The sequence below is a fragment of the Gekko japonicus genome, unplaced genomic scaffold (assembly GCF_001447785.1).
Source record: "Gekko japonicus isolate JY-2015 unplaced genomic scaffold, Gekko_japonicus_V1.1 scaffold42, whole genome shotgun sequence".
Lineage (NCBI taxonomy): Eukaryota > Metazoa > Chordata > Lepidosauria > Squamata > Gekkonidae > Gekko > Gekko japonicus.
The window spans coordinates 1514135-1532230 of record NW_015165831.1 but is presented as its reverse complement, the minus strand read 5'-3'; the positions used below and the strand labels follow the sequence as shown (position 1 = coordinate 1532230).

Below are 18096 nucleotides of genomic sequence, written 5' to 3'. Positions count from 1 at the left end.
TATGCATGGGAAAGAGCAGTAGAGAAAGAGGTACTTTTCTCTCTCACAATACAAGAACTCGTGGGCACTCCGTGAAATTGCTGAGCGGTCGGGTTAGAACGGATAAAAGGAAGTACTTCTTCACCCAAAGAGTGATTAACACATGGAATTCACTGCCACAGGAAGTGGTGGCGGCTACAAGCATGGACAGCTTCAAAAGGGAATTATATAAGCATATGGAGCAGAGATCCATCAAGTTATAGATAGGGGCTCTGGGGCAAGTGATGCTCTGTCTTCTTGGTGCTTTGGGGGGTCAACAGTGGGAGGGCTTCTAATGTCCTGGCCCCACTGGTGGACCTCCTGATGGCACCTGGTATTTCTGGCCACTGTGTGACACAGAGTGTTGGACTGGATGGGCCTTTGGCCAGATCCAACATTGGCGTTCTTATGTTCTAAATAATCCACTTTCCATTTTCAGTGCACTTTCCAACTGGATTTTTAATGTGTGAACTGGCAAAGTCCAGTTGAAAAGTGCATTGAAAGTGGATCGAAAGTGGATTATTTAGTGTGTGTGACCTCGGCCAAGGTCAAGTTTTCCAATTTCTATCCCATCTCTAAATGAGATTCTCTAACAGGTAGCAGAAACTTTAGAGTCAAGTTCCCAAGGATCTCTGACCCTTCTTCATGTTCAATAGTTGGAATGGTGTAGTGTTTAGAATGTCAGGCTAGGACCTAGGGTGGGAGTCCCCAGCCTTTTTGAGCCTGTGGGCACCTTTGGAATTGTGACACAGTGTGGTGGGCACAGGCACAAAACGGCTGCCGCAGGAGGCGCAACCAGCCACAAAATGGCTGCCTCTGCTTACCTTCAGTCGCACAGTGAAGATCCTTGTGCTGTTCTAATGCAATACTAGTGTGGCTCTAGCTAGCTCCTAACAGTGACTGCTGGAACAGTCGTGGGTTTTACATTGTTAGCTTATCAACAGTGGTAGGGCTGTATCCTGAAGATCTGTTCCACTAATTGCACCCTTTGCCAGGGCAAAGAACCTGTCCCAAAGAACCAAGAGAATGTTCCTGGGGCAGGAGGAGAAACACAACCATGGGATCCAACCCATAAGCTGCAACTATCACCCAAGCCAGTGTGGTGTAGTGGATAGACTGGTGGACTAGGACCCTGGGTGACCTGGATTCAAATAACTTCTGCCATAGAAGCTTGGTGAGTGACCTTGGGCGTATCACAAACTCTAACCCTGGCCTACCTCACAGTGTTCTTGTTGTGAGAGAATGGAGGAGGGGAGGATGATGGTCTAAGCTGCATTTGAGTCCCACCTGGGGAGGAAAGCGGGATATAAATAAACAATTTCAAATGCAAAAAGGCATCCAAGCTATCTACCCTCTCATAACAAAACCTGACACGCCACAGCAAGGACAGAAAGGTTTATTCTTCAGCTTCACTTTTTTTTTTTAATGAAAGGGAAAAACAAACAAAGCAAAGACAGTCCTGGAAGAAGAAGCAAGGGTCTCACGGGGCTTCACTGGAACCTGGACTTAACCCCAGGACCCTTTTTTCCAGTCCAAACACCACGAAGGTATTTGGGGAAAGTTCCCGTAAACCACACGCTTCTCAGCACTGAGTAACTGTGACCAGCTTTCTCTCCACCCCCCCATACTCTGGAATTAGGGAACAGGAGCATGGAGAGTCTGAGTGCTTTCTCCCCACACCGGTAGCGGTCTTCCCACTTCAGAGTGACGTAGAGTCTTGAGCAGCATCCATGCTCTTTAGCCCCACTGCTTCCCCCTTGGAACCTCTTGGGAGTGACCCTCCAGCATACCGGGGGCACGGGTAGCTCTTCCTCTCCAGCAATTCCTCCACAGGGTTGGAGAAGTCCTGACAATAGCGGATTCTGTGTTGGTGGCCTGGAATCCGGCCTGGCCCACTCCCTTCTTGGTAACCGGCTGAGCTAAAGCTTCTCAGTCTGCCAGTCTTGAACGGTTCCTTCCCCTGGCTCTTCTCCGGCTCAGAGTTCTTCTGGAGCAGACTGTCTAACATCTTTTGGGCTGCCTGATAATCCAGGTGGGATCCCGACGTCTTCTCCACCAAGCCCGGACACCATGAGACCTCAGCATCATCAGAACTCTCAGAGCTGCTGAGCTCCTGCATCAGTTCCAGTTGCCCGCTTGGTGGAATGCCAGAGGGTGTAGCAGGATGCACCAGTCCAAAGCCAACAGACTGTGGGCCAGGCAAAGGAGGGAAACTGCTAGGCCCTGAGGGAGCCACCAGGGCCTCTTGCCTCAGGTACAAGAAGTGTGGTGTCGACAGGGGGCTCCGCTTGGTGGAATGCCAGAGGGTGTAGCAGGATGCACCAGTCCAAAGCCAACAGACTGTGGGCCAGGCAAAGGAGGGAAACTGCTAGGCCCTGAGGGAGCCACCAGGGCCTCTTGCCTCAGGTACAAGAAGTGTGGTGTCGACAGGGGGCACAGCGGAGTTGTTTCCTCTCCACTGCACTCACTCTCCGTTGAGTTGACGTGCTCGATGGAGAATTTGGTGGATGCCTGTTTCCAAGGAGTAAAGGCGGTCACCTGGGTGTGGCTCCTGCAATGCCTGCTGGGTACTTCTGGCGGTGGGGTAAGGGCCTTGTAGCCCAGCAGCGGGATCTCCTCTCCGTTGGGGGCAGCGGAGTCTGACTCAGAGCTGCAACCTAACTTGCTGGTTTCAGTGGCCGAGTCAGAGTGGCTGAGTGCGAGGTGGGTGTCCGAGGCGCCATCCATGAAAGCAGGAGGGGGTGCGACATCCAAGATGCTCAGAGAACAAAAACTGTCAGGGGACTCTGACTTCTCATTGTGCTGGGGCTCCATGTCGGATTTGGACAGCAGCCCTGAGATCTGAAAAGGGTCAAAGGGTTGAAGAGACACCGTAGGCCGGTCAGACATGACTTATGCACTGACAAACACACAATTCTTTTATTTATTTAAAATACGTACGAGCCACCTTTCTCCCTTGCGGAACTCAAGGTAGCTTACAATATTTATTTATTTATTGGATTTGTATCCTGAAAAAACAATAAAAACAATGATAAAACAACTATTATAAAACCCATAAAAATCACAGTTTAAAATCCTAGTTTGTTGATTTTTAAACCGGAGGTACAGGTAACTATAGTTTGGTGTCATCTTGGGAACTATAATTTGGTGATGTTACTGAGAATTCTCTCTTAGCATTGCCTAGCCCTTACGTTTCCCAGGATACCCTGGAAAGAAGAACTGACTATTATATTGTTTATGTCTGTGGTGTAGATACACAGTTCTTTTTCTTTTCTGTTTTTAAAAATCACTTCTCTACTTTCATAGACTACATTATCTTTACCCTACTTATTCCATGCATGGAAGCCACAATTATAGGATGGGGGAGACTTGTCTTGGCAGTAGTATGTGCGAAGAGGATCTAGGGGTCTTAGACCATACAGTGAACATGAGTCAGCAGTGTGATGTGGTAGCTAAAAAGGCAAATGCAATTTGGGCTGTATCAACAGAAGTATAGTGTCCAGATCACGCAATCAGGGGTCAGTTAGGTCCGGAGCGCACTGGAGTGCTGCTCCGGCAGCCCAGGAGTGGGCAGAAATGTCAGTGGCAGCAAGCCCCGCCCCTAGCTGCCTGCCCCCAAGCTCCTTCTCTATGGAGTCATGCCGCTTTCCATTATATTCTATGGCCCATAGAATATAATGGAAAGATCGCACTGCAGCAGTCTTTAAACCCCTTCTCTCTTGGCTTTTGAAGATACCTTCCCCCACCCCTTTTTGCTGACATCACTTCTGTTGGTGTCAGAGGGTGTGACATATGCTAATGAGCTATTATGCTAATAGCCTATTAGATATGCTAATGAGCTCCTGCAGCTCTTTTTCTACGAAATGATCCCTGCGCAAAGTGATGGTATCACTTTACTCTGCTCTGGTGAGATCTCACCTAGAGTATTGTGTTGAGTTTTGGGCATATAGACAAGCTGGAACGTGTCTAGCGGACAGCAACGAAGATGGCGAGGGGTCTGTGAGACCAAGTCCTGTGAGGAAAGGTTGAAGGAGCTGGGTATGTTTAGCCTGGAGAGGAGACAACTGAGAGTTTTTATGATAACCATCTTCAAATACTTGAAGGACTGTCATACAGATAATGGTGTTGAGTTGTTTTCTGTTGCCCCAGAAGGTCAGACCAGAACCAATGGGTTGAAATTAAATCAGAAGAGTTTTCGGCTAAACATTAGGAAGAACTTCCCAACAGTTAGAGCAGTTCCTTAGTGGAACAGGCTTCCTTGGGAGGTAATGGGCTCTCCTTCTTTGGAGGTTTTTAAACAGGGGCTAGATGGCCATCTGTCAGCAATGCTGATTCTGTGAATTTAGGCAGATCATGAAAGGGAGGGCAGGAAGGGTTACATCAGTGCTTAGTTCTTGTGGCCCTTTTTTACACGCTCAGGGAAATGCCAGTTTGACTGAGGATCCTGGAGGTTTTTTGTCATCTTCTGGGCATGGAACAGGGGTCACTGGGTGTGTGTGTGGGAGATAATTGTGAATTTTGTGCATTGTGCAGGGCTGGGGGTTGGACTAGCAGACCCTGGAGGTACCTTCCAACTCTATGATTCTATGATTCTAACAGTTGAAATGGTATAAATCCAATACAAGCTGTAATGCAGATAGTCACACTGTACACACTGTTAAGAGGAACCAATTTGGTGTTGGCGTCAGAATGGTTTTGAGATCTGGGTTCAAATCCCTGCTCAGTCATAAAGTTTACCGGATTATCCTTGGGCCAGTTTTTATCTCTCGGTCTTGCCTACTCCATAAGGTTTTTTGTGAGGATAAGAGTGGCAGGCCAAAGATTTCAGACATTGTCCAATTTTTGCTATCTGGAGATTGGCTTAGGCCTGCCCCCCTTGGAGTACAAACTCCATCTCAGAACACAGACTGTCCTTCAACAGACACCTCTTTCCACTGCCCCCTTTGATTACAAATCTCACATTTAGTTTCTCCAAGGTGCCAATGGTGTTTTGGGCCATGGCAAGTCTCTCCAGGAGTTCATTAATCCTCTGGTTCAACGCTTCCCTCTCTTCAGCCATGCTCTGAGCCTGGAGGGGAGGAATGGCAGAGCCAGACAAAGTGGGTTAAAGAATAAGAGTGCATTGCTACACTACAAATGTATTAGCTGTTTCTTCACCCCCACCCCAAAAAACAAAGTCTCCCTTACAATATTCTGTAGTTTCTCTTCCAGCAGCTGGTTGGTCTGTCGTGTGTTTGAATAATCTTGCTGAAGCCTGGAAGGAAGCATATACAGAAATGGTATCCGTGATGTAGGAGTGGATTGTTCAAAGCACTTACATTTCTAGCTCCAGATTAAACTCCTCCCATAAGAGGGCTGTCCCCCCTGCCCAACAGCCACACTATTGCCAACTTACTTGCCGAATTTTCCCTTTAACATTTCCAGTTCTTCCCAAGTTTTCTGTAGATCTCTCTGGCCTGATCCAGACTGTTCCTCGTCCTTTTTGACCAAGGATGTTGGCTGTTGCTTGGGGGGGGACCTGTGACGACAATAGGAACCAAAGTGGTCCATGAGTGTGTACCTGGAAGAAGCAGCAGAAAAGTGAAACCAAAGGCGGCAGCCATTTTTAGTTCATTTGTTTTAGATGGTGTACAGCATAAGACCTACACTTCAGGGAGGTTCATGGCTTACCTGTTCTTCTGGAAATGGCTGTTTCAAGATAAGAATCACCAGTCAAGCACAAACTCACCAGGCAAGGGCCTTATCACTGGTGTACAGTACTAAACAAAGTTTGTTTCATACTTTCAAGTCTCCTGTCATGGGCATGGATGAGGATGAGCTGACAGAGCCTGCAGAAACCACAGCTGGCCCCTCTGAAGCTTCCAAGATGAGAATCACCAGTCAAGCACAAACTCACCAGGCAAGGGCCTTATCACTGGTGTACAGTACTAAACAAAGTTTGTTTCATACTTTCAAGTCTCCTGTCATGGGCATGGATGAGGATGAGCTGACAGAGCCTGCAGAAACCACAGCTGGCCCCTCTGAAGCAGCAGAGGAGAATAGCTGGCAAGTGTCTGTAGCAGCAGTCTTCACACCTGGCCCAGATAAGAAGGAAGAACTGCAAGCTGAAAGTCCTCCTGACTCACCCCGACGTGTGACTCGTTTAAGGGAGTGACTGCATCAAAACTCAGCAAGCAGGCGAAGAGAGGCCAGGCTACAAGGGAGACACTCAGCCAGCCCAGAGTTCTAACAGAAGCCTGGCCGATCGTGCAGCTGGCTAATTGGTAGCAGCATTTAACTCTGCACTCTGGGCATTACTCTTCATAGAAGAAACAAGTCAGCTTTGTGCTGCTAGCATCCACTCCGGCTTGGCTCTTGCACCTAGACCTTTGGACTTGGCTCTGTATTCCTGGCTCCTAACCCCGGCTTGGCTTTGGACTACGTTTCTCGTTAGTGATTTGGACTTGGTTCTGTGTTTCTGGCTCCTGAGCCCGGCTTGGCTTTTTGGACTTTGCAATGTCTTCTTGGCTCCTGACCTTCGCTTGTTCTGGTCTCCCTTTGACTGGCACCCCAGCCCGTGACATCTCCCATGGCCTCTATGTATCAAGTTTGCAGTGGCAGATATTATAGGACCTGGGAGAAGGTGAGAGTAGGGACTGCCAGTGCCACCACAGCTGTACTTTTCAGAGTAACTAGATGTGTAGACATTAGCAGGGACTAACCCTGGCAAATGCAGAACGTTGGAGACCATAGAATTATAACCAGTGCCTGAAATTGTTATCCCAAAGCAAACTAAAATAGAGATACTCACATAGGTTGTTCCATGTTCACCTCTTCCAGAAATTCCTGAAGAGAGAAAGAAAAAACCTATCTCCGATCCAAACTCCAGATAACATTGGGATCTGTATATTTATTTATTTTTAGAGCTTTTATACCCCACCTCTCCAGAATCTGCAAAAGTCATTGAATCCACTGTACTTGGACTGTTGTGCTCTAAGAGGCTCATGCTCCATACCAAAACAACCCAAAATCCCTTGTGCAGCCCATGACCATTTAACAATGAAAACAGGGGCATACTTGTACCACCTCTTTCCCATACTAAAGTTCACTGCCGAAGGTCACCATTAACCACAGCTGAACACACTGTCATAGTCTGTCCCTCACTGATTTAGAAAATATGCTTAAAAAAACAGGGATGTCAGCCTCCAGGTGGGACCTGGGGATCTCCCAGAATTACAGTTCATCTCCAGACAACAGAGAGGGTGGACTCTATGGCCCTGTACCCCACTGAGGTCCCTGTCCTCCCCAGGCTCCATCCCCAGATCTCCAGGAGTTCCCCAACCTGGATCTGGCAACCCCACCCCCCGCATCTTTCACTGATGGCCGGGGGGGACTGAGCAACCCTCATTAAAACATAGTTGTCATGAATATACTATCACGCTTAAAAACAGATCTCAGCAACTCAAGGGAGTGACATGGCTGTCTGTATATTGCAAGATACCTTAGTGTTTATGTGTAAAATGTGAGAGAGTAATATTTTTAAAAAGAATACCTCTATGCATCATTCCATCAAAACTCTGAAACAGGTGCAAACATTAAAAATCAAGAAAAGGCCCTGTGATCACAGCAGGCGCTTCTCCCCACGCATATGGTGGAGATGGATTTGGAGCAGGGTTGCAAGCTCCACGTGGAGATTCTGAGGGCGGAGCCTGGGGCAGGTGGGATTTGGAGAAGGGAGGGACTTTGGCAGGGTATAATGCCACAGAATCCACCTTCTAAAGCAGCCATTGTCTCCAGGTGAACCGATATCTGTCACCTGGAGATCACTTGTAATAGCGGGAGATTTCCAGCAACCCTAGCATGAAGCAAGAGAGCAAGAGGAAGAAGATAAGATATTGGATTTATACCCTGCCCTTCACCACCTGAAGGAGTCTCAGACCAGGTTACAATCCCTTTCCCTTCCCTTCCCCACAACAGGCACCCTGTGAGGTAGGTCGGCCTGAGAGACCTCTCTGAGAACTGCCATTGAGAGAACAGCTGTGAAAGAACTTATGAATGACCCAAGGTCACACCAGCAGCTGCATGTGGAGGAGTGGGGTATCAAACCCTGTTCTCCTAGATTAGAGTCCGCACTCCTAACCACTACACCAGACTGGCTCTCTACTACACCAAACCGTTCTCCGCATACCTAAGGCCTCGGTGAGAGCACTCATACCTTGCCGAGTGTCCCGGTCTTCCCTCCCAGGTTCTCCTGCTGCTCCTTGGTGCCTGGCTTCTCAGCAATTCCTGTGGCATCCTCCTCGGCTTTCTTAAGGGGCAGTGCTTGAGCGTCAGTGTCTTTGCCGGGGCCTGCTTTGGTTTCCTTCAGCTTGTTCTGCCCCTCGCTTGCCTCTCCCAGTTGTTTTGGCAAACTCCCCAAGCTGGCTGACAGAGGAGCAGCAGGGCCCCATTCTGGACTGGTGCTGGCTTCATCAGTGGTCCTGGCAGGAGATGGATTGTCCTGTTGTCTCGTGTGGTGGCTGAGGGCAGTGTTCCCTTTGGCCAAGGGCCGTACCAGCCTCCTTCGGCCATGGGAAGCCTTCTCCTCCTTCCCCTCAGCCACATCCAGAAAGGACCCAGGCGAGCTGGCTTTGCTGCTGGAACCTTTTGAATCGGACCCGTCGGAGCTGGGGGGTTTGCTGGCCGAGGCAGCCTCCGGCGGCTTCCAGCCCAGAGAACAGAGACTGGACGGGCTCAGCACTTGCCGGGTAATCTCGTTGAGGAACTGAGAAAAACGCAGCTTCTCTTCCACCCGCTTCCTCCGCCCCGTGTTGGGTGACTTCTTGGGGGCGCTCAAATCTAGGCTGCTGGGGGGCTGCTTCTCCCGCTGCAGAGGCCTGACAGGTCCCAGAGGAGCCTGAGGCTCTCTTTCCATCGAGCGTACAGTGATGGTCTCGATGGACTTTGCCTTCCGCAGCCGGTCAACCCTGGCCATTGCCCTGTTTTTCAAGATCCCTTTGCTGGGGCCCCCTGTTTGGCGAGGCTGCCGAGGGGCAAGGACTTCAGCTTGCTCACTGGACAGGGGGCTGCTGCGCTCCAGGCCGGGTTCCTTGTAAAGGTGCCTGTCAAGGCTGTCATTTGGGCCTGGTAGAGACCGGGCTTCCTGACGGCCCTGGCGACGGGGCAGCCGGTCAGTACTCTTGCTTTGGCCTTTCCTCAGACGAGCCAAGGAGCTGGACAGGTCTTCTGCCTTGTAGGCTGCTTCCCTATCCCGGCTGTGGTGGAAAGCGCTGGCTTTGCTTGAAATGTCTATGCAGGACTGAGAATGCTGAGAGTGAGGACTGGTCTTCAAGAAGGCCTCCTTGTTGAAACTGGCTTCTGAAGACCAGGACGTTGAGGAGGTGGAGGCTGTGGGCGAAGAAGACCACGAGAGGGTGGAAAAGCGATCTCTGCGGCTGTCCGTCCCCTGCATATCGGGACCCCCCTTCCCCTCTTTGCCCGACTGGACGGGTGTGAAGAACTTCTCCATGACTTGTAGTTTACCAGCCGGCACTTCCACAACTCCACCATGATCTCCCTCCCACCGGATTGGAGTGAAAGCCTCTTCCTGGGCTTTCTTGTAGGACTTTCGGCGGATGGCTGAGGCACTCATCCTGGAGCATTAGGATGCCTGGGCTAGATCCGTCTGTTGCTAAACATCGTCTACCTTCCGCACTTATTTAACTGTGCAGGCCGGTTCAGTAGAGCGGAAAATGAGAATGCCAATATAATGGGCGCTGGAGCATCAGAGTGAGCAAAGAGAAGTAGGCCGGGTTGTTTGCGTCATTTGTTCTGCCTCCCCTCAAAATGTGACATTTTGAACGCAATAGTATTGCCAAATGGAAGCATTCTATGTCTATGAAGCATTGATGTCCCTACCAACCTGGAAGGCAGCAGACGTGACGGGTTCTCAAGAAGTCTCCCACTGAACAAACCCAGACCTGCTTGACTTCAGCATGGTTGCTGCGTGCTTGCAGACCACTCTCTGGAATTTGGACAAGGAAAACGAAATGTTTTCAGGATACTACATCTGTTGGGAGGTGTTCCCTCTAAGCTGAGTTAGTGTGAGCTAGCTCACAGTTTTTTACCCTCCGGCTCACAGATTTTTGTCTTTGCTCAGGAAGGATGGCTCCAGAGCAAACTAACTGATGCAGCAGCCAAATCGCTCGCTCACTACTTTAATGCCAGGAGCTCACAGAGTAGAATTTTTGCTCACAGGACTCCACAGCTTAGAGGGAACATCGGTTGGGAGTTTACCTGAATGGCCCAGGCTAGCCCAGTCCCATTGGAACTCAGAAGCTAAGCAGGGTGTGGCCTGGTTATGGGAGATCACCAAGGAAGTCCGGGATTGCTTTGCAGAGGAAGGCAACAGTAAACCACCTCTTTTCATCTCTTGCCTCGAAAACCCTTCAAGGTCACTGTAAGTCAGCTGCAACTTGACAGCAGCTTACATCAGTTGACTTTCCTTTCACCCAGCAAGCAGTGGCAGAGTAAACACTCAAAGCCCACCTTATTCCAAGTCAGACCAGTGTCCCACCTTGCTATTGGCTGGCTGGCTGTAGATCTAAGACACAGGCCTTTCTTAGCATCTTCTACCTGAGATCCTGTAGTTAGAGATGCCATGGGCTGAACCTGAGACCTTCTGCAAGCAGACCATGTACTCTACGAAGCCTCAGCCATCTCCTCTAAAGGCACTGATGAGATATTTTCTGTTTTCTATGATGGCAGTGTTGCATATAATTGTCCTACAACAGGTAGATATTTTCTGTTAGCTATGGTGGTGGTGTTGCATATAATTGTCCTACAACAGGTTATCAACTGTTCAAAATATACATCAGCATGTGAAATGGGCAGCTATGCACTGCACGGCACCTTAGTGTTCATGCGTACGCATGTGTGCTAGAGATAAGATGCATCCACCTGCCCACTCAGAGATTTGATTTCTAGATCCAGAGGAGGGAGAAGAACCTTGAAGGAGGGCACTGCTTGAAACTCACACTCATGTTGCTGCCTTATACTGAGTCAGATCATTGCTCTCTCACGGTCATTTTTCAGACTGGCAGCAACTCCAGGGTCTCAGGATGGGGTCTTTCACATCACCAACTACCTGATCCTTTGAACTGGAGGTGCTGCAAATTGAACCTGGGTTCTGGGATCTTCTGTGCACCAAAAAGATGCTTCTAGCACTGAGCTGTGTATCTGCCCTGTTAACATTTTAACAAAGTGTTCCCCAAAAGCAAAACAAAAACACCCTGAAAATTTGCCATCCTTATTTCTTCCCATGTCCATTACTTTTTTATTTCTCCCTGTGAAGGTAATTGAGGCTGAAAGAGAATGGCCCAAAGTCTCAGGGCAAGCAGAGATTTGAACCAGGAATCCTGGGCCTGGCTGACAATGCAAACATGCTCCCTAGGCTGCTGCTGTTGCAGAGAGAGAGATTCTTTGGTTTGAACTAAGTTCTGTTGGTTTTGGGGTTTTGGGCACTGCCTGGCACATTAGCACATTGGCACAGGTTGTGGGAGGGCAGATTGCTCTGTTTCTGCTGCTGGGCATGGCTGGCAATGCAAACATGCTCCCTAGGCTGCTGCTGCTGCTGCAGAGAGAGAGATTCTCTGGTTTGAACTAAGTTCTGTTGGTTTTGGGGCTTTGGGCACTGCCTGGCACATTGGCACAGGTTGTGAGGGGGGGCAGATTGCTCTGGTTCTGCTGCTGGGCCTGGCAAACACCACCACACACCTCACTTAGTTTCTTACAGGGAGATCTGCCTGCCTTTTCCCCACCCCCAATTTCTCATAGGAAACAATGGAGAACTGGGGACACCCTCTTTGGATGCCCCTGGAATTGGAGCCCGTGGTCCAATCTTCTTAAAACCTTGGGGGTCTTTTGGTGAGAGGCCGGAACAGCCGTGGTCCAAATTTGGAGCCTCTACCTCAAACCCCCTCCCCCCCAGCCCCCTGCAAACCTTCCAGAGGATTTTTGCCATTGACTTCAATGGCCCCATTGGATATAATGGACCCGAATTTTTCGGGAATCCCAAAAATTTTCGGATATCTATTCTTTACCGGTATAGATATTCAGGGTTTTTCGGGAATCCCGAAAACATTTGGGTCCAATAAAGCCAAATCCGAATTTTACTAATTTTTTTTTTTGCACACCCCTAACCAGGATCTGCGCAGGCCTAGTCAAACACGCAACCTACTACACCACACTTAGCAAACTGCCATTAGTGAGGTGCTAGCAAGTCGCCCTTCCTTCAGGTCTCCATTAGCTAAGCCTCTGGACGGGGAGTGGGTTCATGATGACTCTAGCACCAGAGAAAACATCCATTGCTAGATGCACAGAGTTCTCATTTTCTGGGGACGAGGGATGGGGCTGAACCTGGTCCAGGCCCATACTTCAGAATCAATATTAAATTATTTCAGTTATTTAAATATGGAATTATTTATATTTCCAAAAACCATATGCCACCAACAATTAATCATGTCGTTTTAAATATATAATTTTCCCCACTTGTAATAATCTGAATCTCAGCCAACAAAAGAGGACTCTGTAAGAGGAAAGGAAAGATGTCGTGAATTTCTTCACTAAGACAATTTGAGTAAATATTTCATTTGCAAACGAAAGGGAATACTTCCTCTTCCTTTCTCTTTTCCTTATAATTTAGGCAAAGTGTGTGACTGGCTCATGGTCACATACAGTGCAATCCTAATAACAATTTCCTGTGAGTAAGCTCGGTAGGATAGAGTAGGATCCTGAGTAGACCTGTTTAGTACAGCAGAATGACCTTATCTTCCATGTGAGAGCCAGTCTGATGTAGTGGTTAGGAACACAGACTCTAATCTGGGAGAACCAGGTTTGATTCCCCACTCCTCCACATGCAGCTGCCGGTGTGACCTTGAGTCAATCAGAAGCTCTTTCAGAGCTATTCTCAAGAGAGCTCTCTCAGCCTTACCCTACCTCACAGGGTGTCTGTTGTGGAGAGAGGAAGAAAAAGGAGATTGTAAGCTGCTCTGAGACTCCTTCAGGTAGTGAACAGCAGGGTATAAATCCAATCTCTTCACTTCATATTTGAGGGACCAGCTTTATCTCCCCACTCCCATGTACAAATGCAGAGACCAAAAAAAGCTAAAGAGAAATATTCCTGTCACTTCCATTTCTTTTTTACTAAAGGTGCAATCTCCCCACTCCCATGTACAAACACAGAGACCAAAAAAAGCTAAAGAGACATATTCCTGTCTCTTCCATTTCTTTTTTACTAAAGGTGCAAGTCCCAGAATACTAACATCTCCTTAACTTCCAGTACATTGTCTGTTTTTGATGATTCACAGGTTAAGAGTAAGTGCTTTAGGCAGAAATTCCAAAGATCCCAAGGAAAAATAAGATAAGGCAGGGGATGGGTGCTCCTGTATGGCAAGTAAATGTCCCAGAGTCACAGAGAAAGAAAAGGGGAGTTGGCAGCCTCTGTGCGAGTGGAGAGGATGAGACGGCACAGTTTTGGCTGGCAGGGCAGCGATAGTTATAGCAGCCAGCCCAAAAGTATTTCAAAGACATAAGGTCCAGGAAGTCAGGGTGAGTCCAGGATGAAAAGCTGTGGATGTCCTGGCTGTGACTGAGTTAAGGGGGGGGGGGTGTCTTCCCAGGAAGGCGCCAAAAACAGATTGCGTCCAGGCAGGGTGGAGGCTGCCTCCCTGCCTGGAGCAAGCTGGTGGGCTAGGAGACATTCAGGGAAGGTCGGCAAAAGGTAATCAGGTCACCTGGCTTCTTGAGAGTAACTAGATTTTGCACGCAAGAGGACATTTGCTGATGAAATTACCTTGGTAGCAATTTTCCCTCTAAGCTGAGTTAGTGTGAGCTAGCTCACAGTTTTTTAGCCTCCAGCTCACACATTTTAGTCTTTGCTCAGGAGCAAACTAATTTATGCAGTAGCCAAATCACTTGCTCACAACCTCAATGCCAGTAACTCACAAAGTAGAATTTGTGCTCTCAAGACTCCACAGCTTAGAGAGAGCATTGCATGGTAGACCAAGGTGGGTGTCTGGCTTTGTAAACCCCTGTGGCAATGGGTAGGCAATAATATAAAACAACAACACTGTGCCAAAGAAATAAATAACAATAATAATCAAAATATATACTGTATTATTTTTGAATAAAGTGCCAACAATACAAATGTGATAACGCTTTTGGTAAACAAGTTTAAATAAAGTATTTGTGCAAAGTACTGTAATATTTACGTATGAATTGGTGATGAAGAATTGAGAGGTTGCTGCGTTCCATTTGAATACTCTTTTGTAACAGGAAATCTGAGACATAAGACCATAAGAACATAAGAGAAGCCAATGTTGGATCAGACCAAAGGCCCATCTAGTTAAACACTCTGTCACACAGTGGCCAAAAATACCAGGTGCCATCAGGAGGTCCAGCAGTGGGGCCAGACAACTTGAAGATCAAGACCATCAGACCTTGAAAAATAATCTTTTCGAAACAGATGTTACCAGGACTTCCATAGATGGTGGACGAGTGGATTGTGGAGGTATTTAATACTAACATCCTCTCCAACTGAAGAATTATTTATGTGGAATTTATGAGGACACTGGATTTAATCAAGTTGGACTTTTTGATTTTACATGGGTATTGATGTGAGTAAAGAATGATTACAAGATTACAGTATTTTGTATAAATACTTTCCATTGTTGATGTTGCATTCACTCTGGTCCCTGTTCTTGTAGTGCAATGGGTAGGCATGCAGATGTCCCATTAGTGAATCAGTCTCCCACTCAAGGTTCTGGCCACTCATTAGCATAGCCAGAGGACAGCCTTGACCTCACCTTCTCCAAAGAAAGACGTTCGCTCCTAACATGGCTGCCAAGGCACATTTCACAAGGATCAGGACAGGACCGCACCCATCTAGGCAGGAAGGGGGTTCTGGGTAACACTCCCCCACAACCAAAGTTAAAGTTAAAACGGAGATGGGACCATTTCTTTAAGGCAATACCACCGGGACACAATAACAATGCACTAGTAGTCCATCTGTGAGTCCAAACCTTAATTCTCTTGATCCAATACTTACATCAGATAGTTTTCAGAGGGAAGCCATGTTGGCCTGCAGTAGAACAGCTAGATTTGAGTCCAGGAGCACCTTAGAGAGCAACGAGATTTTTGGGGGTATGGGGCTTTGAGAGCCAGAGCTCCCTTTGCCAGATATGAAGGGAGCTTTGACTCTTGAAAGCTCATACCCACAGAAATCTTGTTGGTCTTTAGGTGCCACTGGACTCTAGGTGCCACAGGAAGTGGTGGCGGATACAAGCATGGAAGGCTTCAAAAGAGAATTAGATAAGCATACGGAGCAGAGGTCCATCGGTGGCTATTAGCCACAAGGTATAGATAGGGCCTCCGGGGCAAGTGATGCTCTGTCATCTTGGTGCTTGGGGGGGGGGGTCAACAGTGGGAGGGCTTCTAATGTCCTGGCCCCACTGGTGGACCTCCTGATGGCAGCTGGTATTTTTGGCCACTGTGTGACACAGAGTGTTGGACGGGATGGGCCTTTGGCCTGATCCAACATTGGCGTCTCTTATGTTCTTATGACTCCAAGCCAGCTGAGTTTGCATTGCAGGCTACAGGGAATGCATTCTTCAGTCCAACCAATGAGGCCCTCCTGATTGCTAGGTGGATTCATCTTTCCTTTCCCCCTTTCATGCTCTCTCTCTCTCTCTTCAGACAGCATTATCCAGTGAAGGTCCCCTCCTGCCCTTACCTTTGCAAAAACAAAGCCAGCCCTGGGCCTCCTAGGACTCTTACCTTTGCAAAAACAAACAAAGCCAGCCCTGGGCCTCCTAGGAACTTGCTAAGTTGCTACAGTGACAAACAGGACTGACTGAACTTGAGAGCCTGAGCAGCCAGAGGGGTCTTGAGCCCCACTCCCCCCCCCCGGTTTACACCCCTGCGGCGTCTTGTGGCACAAAATTGCACCTCTGCAATGAGGAGGGGGGACAGAGCAAATCTGGAATGGAAAACAACGGAAATTTTCCTCCATCGTGCTTGTTTCATCAGTGGAAGGAGAAATTTCACCCTAGTTGTCTTCTTCTCCCCAGACCACTGTGCCTCATCGCACTTTGTTCATAAGAAGAGATTGGATTTATACCCTGCCCTTCACTCTCTTGAGAGAACAGCTGAGAGAACAGCTATAGCCACAAGGTATAGATAGGGGCTCTGGGGCAAGTGATGCTCTATCTTCTTGGTGCTGAGGGGGGGGTCAACAGTGGGAGGGCTTCTAATGTCCTGGCCCCACTGATGGCACTGGTATTTCTGGCCACTGTGTGACACAGAGTGTTGGCTGGTTCCCCAAGACCCAAGCCTAACCACTACACAAAAATGGTCCCCCCCCCAAAAAAAAACCCCAACAACACTGCCTTTCTGGGATATTTTAGGGGGCTGATGGGGGAGAAAAGATCTGCCTTCACCAGTTCCTTACACTTCATGGAATCCAGCCCACACCCAGAAATACTAAGGCATTGCTATTTACACCGTCTGCCCCTTTCACACCCTGAAGCTGGTGAGGCTGGTGGCTGATAACACATTGTAAGGCAATTACATTTTGCTATAACCTGAAGGACCAACACATTGGCTTTTAAAACAGAGGACAGACCACCACAGAGTCTTCAGCAATGTGCAGTGGAGGTGAGGCTCAAGCCGTGATTCTTGATATGAGAACATCTTTGAGGTGGAAGACATTATATAATTTACCCAAGGACAGAAACCCGAAGAGAGAAGACTGGTCAATAGAGAGCGTTATACTTTGTGGTAGAGAGATTTGGAAGAGCTTAGCAAAAATACACGCACACACACACCCCGGATCGGTATATGGCTGATAGCGCTTTTCCTGGCCTCCAGTTACAAGAGACTACGAAAAAATATTGAACCATCATAGCCGTGTGAACAAATTACAATGCACTTGTATAAATTAACTGGCAGGAGTGGTATTTTTAGCCAGACTTTGTATACTCCTTGCAGGTGGAAGTCTGCAGAGTGGAACGCCATTCTTCTTCGAGGGCCCACCGCAAAACAGCCAAACCACCAGATGACTGGCCCAGAAGCCTTTGGATCAAACTGGAGCTCTCTCTCTTCCCCCCCCCCTCAAGCCGGCTGATAGAGATCAAAGTGTCCAGAGTGTCCAGCTCAGAGATCAATGGCCTGGCCCTTCTCACCGCAAGCGAGGAGACCTCAAGGTCACGCCTGGCCTCACCCTGCGGCTGCTTCCCTGTGATTGGCAGGAAATCAATTTGGGGGTAAAACATTAGATCAGAGGAGAAATCACTATAATCAGCTGACACCCAAGGGGGAGGCTGCCTATCCCACCCCCTGTACCCCAACTAAACGCTTTCATCGACAAATGACTCGGCCCTGACTGGGGGACCTTCACTGATCTTGCTTTGCCCTCCGGAGGGCACCGCACCTGGGGACAGGAGGGCTGAGCAAACCCACGAGAGCAGCTCAAATGCTCTAAACCACCGTTTGCCTGATGTATGTTTGTATTCTGAGCTTTGGTTTGCTGTGACGTCTGAACAGAGCTTTGCTCTCTTGTGCATCCCAGCTCTCTTCAAGGGCTGCAGTATTTGAACTGTTCTCCAGATCTGTGCAGAGGCACCAAGTGGAATATAGGCTCAGTAGAATATGGCACAGCTTGCGGTATGAGGGACCCTAACCAAGGGAGAGGGCAGACAAGTACGTAACATGATTTAAAAGCCTTTTTATTACTGACGCTTTGCTCAAAAGCACACAAAGCATGGCTTATGCACAAGGCCAAGGTCTTCAGACCAGCACAGGCTGCAAAGATTTTTAATACACTATTCCTGTAACAAGATTTGAAAGTCAAACACACTTTTGCCAACTTGCCATAATTGCATCCTTGCTCTGAGTCTTCTGTGACTTTTGCTAGCTTATGCAGCACTCCCCACCCACCCCCAAAACCCTTCTTATAAATGAGGAACAAACTCTCCAAAACCTACGCATGAAACAAACAGTGATCAGAAAGACGGAAAAGCTAACTTGCATGATTGTGTTTGTTTGTGGGGATGTTCCCACCCA

At 48.3% G+C, this 18096-nt stretch overlaps 1 protein-coding gene across 1 annotated transcript in view; it reads right to left on the bottom strand.

Annotated features, from left to right (window-relative positions):
- NAALADL1 (N-acetylated alpha-linked acidic dipeptidase-like 1) overlaps positions 1 to 9628 on the bottom strand; it is a 52728-nt gene extending 43100 nt beyond the window's left edge. The window contains exons 1-3 of the mRNA XM_015410797.1: positions 8213 to 9628; positions 4979 to 5086; positions 2487 to 2859 (exon numbers count right to left, since the gene is read on the bottom strand). Of these exons, the coding sequence (XP_015266283.1) occupies positions 2487 to 2859; positions 4979 to 5086; positions 8213 to 9628 (1897 nt within the window). The remainder of the gene's footprint in view (positions 1 to 2486; positions 2860 to 4978; positions 5087 to 8212) is intronic.
- Positions 9629 to 18096: the final 8468 nt, after the last annotated feature.